Raw genomic sequence first — 6,926 nt, 5'->3', positions numbered from 1 at the left:
GCCGGCCAGTAAGTTCCTCGACCGATTTATCGCTTGCCTTCGTTATTTTTCGGAGTCGTCACGGAGGGGAAAAAAAGTCCCAGCGAGCTCCGAACGTTTCCCAGTCGGTTTCCTGCAGCCTGCTTCGGGAGGTGAATTTTGATGGGTAGCGGCACTCTTTTAACTAGGTGATTTCCCTGCCCTGGATTTCGCTGCCGCGTCCCGAAAATAACCGGCGTCGGGGAGAACTAGGCGAGCGGAATTAAATAAGGCCGTTTGACCGCGGCTTTTGCCCCCGCCGTCAGGAAACGGGCGTCTTTACGCGCGTTCGGTTTTGGCCGCGTCGCCCGGTTCTCTGCAAAACGGAGCCCGATTCTCTGCGAAGCGGAGCCCGAGGGTCGGAGCGTTGCTCTCGGACCCGTCTTCCATCCCCTGCTCTCGGCACCTCACCGTGAGTCTTCATCGTTTTCTTTTTCGGGGCTGGGAGACCTCTCGGCTCGTGGCTTGTCCTTCTTGCCGGGTTTCTTATGCAACTTCCACCCACCACTCTGTCGTTCCTCCCTTTCCATCTGCTTACGGCCCAGAAACGCCGCCTGCAGCGCTGGCAGAGTAGATTTGCAGGGTTTCAACTTCGGGGGAAATTCAAAAAAAAAACAAAAAACCCCCCCAAAAATACATTTTTAGCTTCAGGTAGCCGAGACGCCTGCGGTCTTTTTGCCGATTTGGATGCCTATGAATAGGAGAACGAACTTTGCGCTTTCGCAGATGCGCGCGGAGGGAGCGTCGCGGGAATCTTTTTTTTTTCCCCCTTTAGTTCTTCGCCTCGGGCTATTTTTGGCCTGCCGCTTAGTAGTGCCGCCCTGATAGGGAGTAGCTGACGGTGTAACGATGCGCCTGAGCGGGATGGATAAAATTAGAGCCCCGGGATGCTTTCAGATGGAAGTTTGCCTGTCGAATGGTCGGATTTCTCAAAAATTAGAAATATTAGCAGCTCCAGGCTGGCTGGGTAGTTTATTTTGAGTCCATATACCCTTTAGTCACCTAAACGCTTGTATGGATACAAAAACACTTGTTGGAGATCCGCTAACAGGATTCTAAATATATTATGTTTGTGCGTGTATCTGGCTATATATATATATATATATATATATATATATATATATAAAAACAGAGGGAGATGGAGCATTTATAAACCGCTATTTTTAATAACACCGCGGCAGACTGCCCCGAGTTTGCCGCGCGTCTCTGAGCTTCGTCACCCGTAAGCGGCGCCTTGCGTTTGATTATTTTGGTTTAATAAAGAGACGAGCGGGGACGTGCCAACGCCACCGTGCAGCATCCTTCTCCTCGGCGTCTCCGGAAGCGCTATCCCGGCCGAAACGTCGCTGTCCGAGTGCCCGGGTGACGCTCCGGGCTTTAACACCTTGTTTTGCCCGGCCGCGTAACTCCGTAAGCAGTGACGTAACGAACAGCGTTTTTTTCCCCCCGTTTTCAGTGTCCCAGGTGACGTTTTATTTCTGGTTTTCGCCGGCAGAACCGATGCGTTTCGTCGAGAGGTGCCGCGAAAAGAGAAGTCTGGCTCCGTTTCTCGCTAGGTTTGGTAGGACGCCGGCTGGAAGAGATCATTTATTTATTCCTTTTTGGAAGGTTATCGCATTTGATAAACTTCAACCCTTCCCCGGAAGATCCTCCCATCCCTTTATCCGCTTCTCTCCGAGGAATTTCAACCTTTCGGGATCGATTCCAGAGGCCGCGATTGGTTTAGCGACGTATCTGGCTCCTACGGTAGTTTGGCTCCTACTCGCGTTTGTCGCCGCCGCAGCAACCGGCGGCGAAGCGTCCGATCGCGCGGGGGATGTTTGCGATCTCTTTCCTCTTGCCGAGTTGGGCTCGGTTTAAGCTTAATCCAACGGTTTGGTCGAAAGCCCTCAACTCTCCGGACGTCGCTGTTGCGTGGCGTTTGTTTTTATTTTCTTGCATCGAATTTACGGCTCCCGGCGGGGCACGAGTGACTTTTGAGATGTCTCCAGCTGCCGACTTAACCTGCCGGGCAGGTTTTGTAACGGAAGATTAAACTTCGTCTATAATCGCGGGAGAAATGAGTTCAGGATTCTGTACGAAAGCGGTGACCTCGAGCTCGGCTCAGGCGCTGCAGCACTTCACACACGGCGATGAAGCCCTTCAACGTTTTGGGGAACGCCCTGAGCGCTGCAGGTTTTTATCCTTCCGCCCTCATCCCAAATCGGAATATTCCTTCTGAGGAATGGCGGATATTCCGGGTGCCTCAGGAGAGGTGGGAAAAGGAGCCAGAAAACGCCGGTGCGGGTCGGGGCAAGGCGGTGGCTGATGAAACGGGGACCGAAGGAACAGCGGAGAGGAATATTTATTCGAGAGGGATTCGGGAGGCAAAGACGCCCCATGGCGCCAGGAGAAAACTTGGGAACGTTAAACTGGGCATCGCTTACCCCAGCCGATTTTAAAGCTTATCTTCTGCTTCCTCATCTTCCTCGGCTCTCCCTTTCGCTGCCGGAGGAAAGCTTTCGGGATGCATCAATACAATTTGGTCCTTGGGGCAGTATTGCTTGGAAACCGGGTGTAGCCGCTTTCCTGCGAGCGGGATATACGCGCTTAAATATCTTTCCCGATGCTGAACGTCGTCTGACCCGCTGGGAGCGGAGTTGAGTTCGGCACGGGCCGCAAAGTCGGACTTTCCGTGCGGCGCCCGGCTTCGTGCTGCCCTGCCGGGAAGGGAGGCGACTGCGGCACAGGCGGAGAAGCCGGTTGCTCCGACACCCTCCTGCCTAGAAGAGTTATCGGCTGTTATCGAGCGATACCGGCTGAGCCGCGGCGCTTCGGTTGACCGAACCGTCGCCGCTGGGTGTCCGATGGGGCTTTGCAGAGCGCTGTCACTTGCTTATTCTCCTTTTTTTTTTAACGAAGCCGGAGGGCGCTGCTGTAAATCCGCGCTCGAGCGTTACGGTGTTGTTTGCCGCCTTCCCCAAAGGCCTGGACGTCGAAGAGACGGGATGAGAGAGAGGGAAGAGGGGAAAAAGCTGGCTCGATTCCCTCGCCGCCTCCGCGCTCGCGGGCGGCGATCCTCCGCGCCGCTGCCGTTTATATATATATTTTCGTATTTCGACACGGGAGAAAACAGGATCGATCCCCACCCGCTCGGCCCCGCAACTCCGAACGGGGAGAAAACGTTTGCCTAAACCCAGCTCTCCCTCCCCAGGATTTTATCAATGTGACTCAGAGACAGGTATCTACTTCCAGCTACGCTGACCTCATTTTCCGCAGAAATTGGCTGGGTTTCAAGCTTCTGTTTAAGTAAAATGTTTGACACTGATTTTTTTTCTTTCCCCCCTCTCTCCTTTCTGCTGGGGCTGTAGCTTTTCCTCTCCGCGCGGCTCGTTTGGGAAAGGACCAGGGTTGTCTATTAACTTCCCTGCTTGTTTTTTTTTCCCCCCCCACCGTCACGCAATATCCAGCCGGGGTTCGTTATTCTCGGAAGCCGGGACGCGTCGGGGAGTTGGAAGCGCGGCGCTACGCTACGGAACGGCTCGCGGTAATCCGGCACCACCATCGTCGCAGTTAATCGTAGGAGCCGGTAGTAATTTGTCCTAGTTTTTAATCTCTAGCCGCTCGCATTAGGGACTAAGAAACCGAGCGCGTGCTGGAGCTTCGGACCTGCGGCTGTTTTATAAAATCGTTCGCTTTTATAAAATAGGATCGCTCGGTTTCCGGGAGCCCATCGGCGGTCGAACGGCAGCAGCGGGAAGCGATTTGCCCTGCGCCTGCGCGTTGCTTTTAAGCGCTATTAAAACACTGCCCCCCGGTAGCCTGGCAGCACCTTCTGGTTCGGCATCGTGCAAAACGCCGCCTGGCTCGGCGCGGGCTGTAGGATCGCGGCTGTAGCGCAAGCAGGCTGTATCTGTCAGGCTGTATATGCCTTTAGGCAGGGCTGCGCGTCCGTCATGGAAACGAGGAGGTGCAATCCCCGATTGCCCGCCGGCCGGATGAAAATGCCGGGCGGGCCGGACCTCGCACGCGCTGGCCGCCGGCGTAGCCTTTGCCTCACCGAAACCTTCCTCTCTGGGTATCTCCTCTTTGCTTTAGGATTTTGCTGGAACTCTAAGGGTTTCCACCCAAGCTCCGACTTGATTAACTCGCGGACGCTTTCTGCTTTGCTTAGCCCTGATTTTGCGAATTAAATGGGTTTTAATTGGTGTCTCCCGTAGTTCGAAGTCCCGAGCAGCTATGGGAGTCAGTCCGCTTAGGCGTAATTGCGGTACGAACGCGGCTCTGCGCGGATGCCCGCTGACCGAAACAGGCTGAACGTTGCTATTTCCTCCGGTTGAGCGCCCAATTTGAAGACTCGGCTTTTCTATTCCGTTCCCTTTCTTAAGAAGGATGGTTGCCGAATCAGGGACGCGGGGGGCAGGCTTTCAGACGGGGACCGATGCTAACGCCTGCCTAGTAGCCCTCCGTCAGCTTGCAATGAGGTGGGCTGGACGCTGGGTCGAAATCGGGCTTTTTTTGGTCTTCTTGCGCCATTAGTCTTGCAGACGTTTAGCTATGGAAAGCTTTAGGCTTCCAGATTTTTCTCTCTCAAAATAAGGAGGGGGGAGAAAAAAAAAAAAGAAAAAGAAAAAGGCCCAGGGGAGACGAGACGCTTAGTGCTGCCGCCGCGAGTCAAAGCGGTGTCTCGCTGCGGACCGGCGTTTGTCGTTCAGTGCTCCCAAGCCTCCGGGCGGTTTGGTGTTTTTTAGCGTGAGCAAAGCCTGCATAAAGTTTGGATGCCGCTGGGGAGCATCTTAAAAAGGAGAGAAGCCTCCTATCAGCCTGTTTGAGCTAAGCAGAAAAAGGCACCTTTTTTTTCGTTGTTAAGGTGCCTGCGGAGAGCGAGGGGTTTTTTGGTGTACGTAGAGTTGCTGTAGGCAAATGACGGTACAATTTCCCGAATCAGTTTGGAGTTACCATTCGGGTGTACGGAGTTTTCGCTCCGAGTTTTATTTTTGGTTTCATCAAGGCCTTTTTTGTGAAATTCCCTGAAATGAGACATTAAGAAGTGCATGAATCAAATGCTGATTTATTTTTTATTTTTTATTTTTTTAAGAACGATGTGTCTGAAGATAGTAAAACACAACCCCAGAAAAACAGCCGCGGCTTCTGGCGCCATCTCGGGCTGGAGCCCGGCTGGGAAATGCCGTAGTTTGGTGTTTTGAGGATGTCCTCAACTCTAGTACATCTGTGTTGTGCTCGATCTTCTCCGTGCCAGCCACGGCGCTCCTTCCCCAGCCCCGTAACGCGGAGTTTTTACGTAACTTCAAACCCCGCGTGGGAGGAATTTGCCGAATCGTTCTCGAGCTAACAGCAGTGAATTAAGTAATTGTGGAAATCTATTTCTGCCTCCAACCTGAGCCGAAGGAAGAGGTTCTCGATTGAAACGTTACGGCTAACCTGAGCCATCTGTCTCCTTTATTAAGGTGAAGCGGCGGGAGAACAACCCTGGTGAGGGGGAACTTGCTGCCGACTTCTGGTTTTAGCTAACGGTGAAGGAGTTGTTCCGGAGAAAACTGCACTTGGGGCAAAACTGCCTGAAATACTGTCTGCGGGAAGAAGAGTATTTCTCTTCCAGTCGTAATTAAATTATTTGTATAGGCTTCTAGGACTAGGCAAGATGCCACTCAAGTAGTATCTGCTTCTTTCTTACGTATTTTATTGATGGTTGAAGCAACTGGTTGCATTCATGTGGCGTTTGGTTCTGTTTTGCCCTGTTTTCTCCCCTTTTTGATATTCTAATCTGTTTGTTTGGCGCCCTCTTTAATTGCTCAAGTCCTGGTTTAAAATTGTGAGCTAAGCTTACCGGCCTTTTTCCAAAATCCTTACCAGCGCTGCTGCGCTCGCCACTTGCTCCAGCCCTGGTGCTGCACCTACCGCGGCCGCTTTCCGGGGCGAGCGTGGGCGGCTGTGGAGCCCGTTACCCAGGTAAGTGCTTTCCGCCCGCTGCAGGAATCGGGGCAAAGGGAGGGACGAGGCGGCTGCTGCCCCAAGAGGCTCCGCTGACCGCTCGCCCCGGGGAAACCCGCTCGCGCGGCTGCAGACTTGCGCCAGCCCTTGAGCTGAGCCAGCATGAAGCTAGCTCAGGCGTGCTGGGACTCCCCCGGCTTTGTAGACCTGCCCTTCTCGAGGTGCCAAAGAGCTTTCCAAGACTTCGTTCTCGGCTTTCAGCTTTCGGAGACCTCTGGCTGCTTGATTTACCCGCCACCGTTTTAGCTTCATCGTGCTTTCGTGTAATATTTTAGCAGCAACAGCAAAAATGGATTGTTAAGAGGGATTAAAGTTGCTTTTCTTACCCTTACAGCAAGATGTCGCTTAGAAATACTAATCTTCCTTACCCATCTCTTCGTATGTAGCTGCTTACACCTGTGCTTTTACATATAAATAGATGCTTGCTTCCTTTCGGTTCAGGACGACCCGCTTTCGTGGGACTCTTCGCGCTCCGTGCTGTGCCACGTGGTGGAGGCACTGGAGGTCTTCGTGTCGAGTCTTGGCTACCCCGACCTCGGTGCCGTTCGGACCCCTTCTAAACTTCTGCTTTTAATGCTTGCGATATAGGACCCTCAAGGACGAGGACGTTCCGGCAGTCGAAACCTCCGTGCTCTTAAAAATAAAACCTCCTAGATGCTACTTCACGCCATAGCGCTGTAGAAGAATTCATAGCTTTCTTAATCCCCTTAAATCACATGCACATCCTTCGGCTCAGCCTGCAGCTTGCTTAAACTCACGAGTCGTGTTTCCTCGATAAAAACAAAGCCTGTTATTGCTGTCATAAGAGTAATTTATAACCTATTAATGCAGCTATGCCAGTTGGCCGTGAGCCTTCAGAGAGGCAGCAGTGCATCTCGTGGTGGCAGGGCTTCCTGGCAGGTTGCTCCTAGGTCTTC

At 52.8% G+C, this 6,926-nt stretch overlaps 1 protein-coding gene across 1 annotated transcript in view; it reads left to right on the top strand.

Annotated features, from left to right (window-relative positions):
- Positions 1 to 2,150: 2,150 nt before the first annotated feature.
- SETD2 (SET domain containing 2, histone lysine methyltransferase) overlaps positions 2,151 to 6,926 on the top strand; it is a 58,620-nt gene continuing 53,844 nt past the window's right edge. The window contains exons 1-2 of the mRNA XM_067292225.1: positions 2,151 to 2,298; positions 4,218 to 4,267. Of these exons, the coding sequence (XP_067148326.1) occupies positions 2,151 to 2,298; positions 4,218 to 4,267 (198 nt within the window). The remainder of the gene's footprint in view (positions 2,299 to 4,217; positions 4,268 to 6,926) is intronic.

The sequence above is a fragment of the Apteryx mantelli genome, chromosome 2, assembly GCF_036417845.1.
Source record: "Apteryx mantelli isolate bAptMan1 chromosome 2, bAptMan1.hap1, whole genome shotgun sequence".
NCBI classification, from domain to species: domain Eukaryota; kingdom Metazoa; phylum Chordata; class Aves; order Apterygiformes; family Apterygidae; genus Apteryx; species Apteryx mantelli.
Note: the sequence above shows the minus strand (reverse complement) of the source record. Positions and strands in the feature narration are given on the sequence as shown.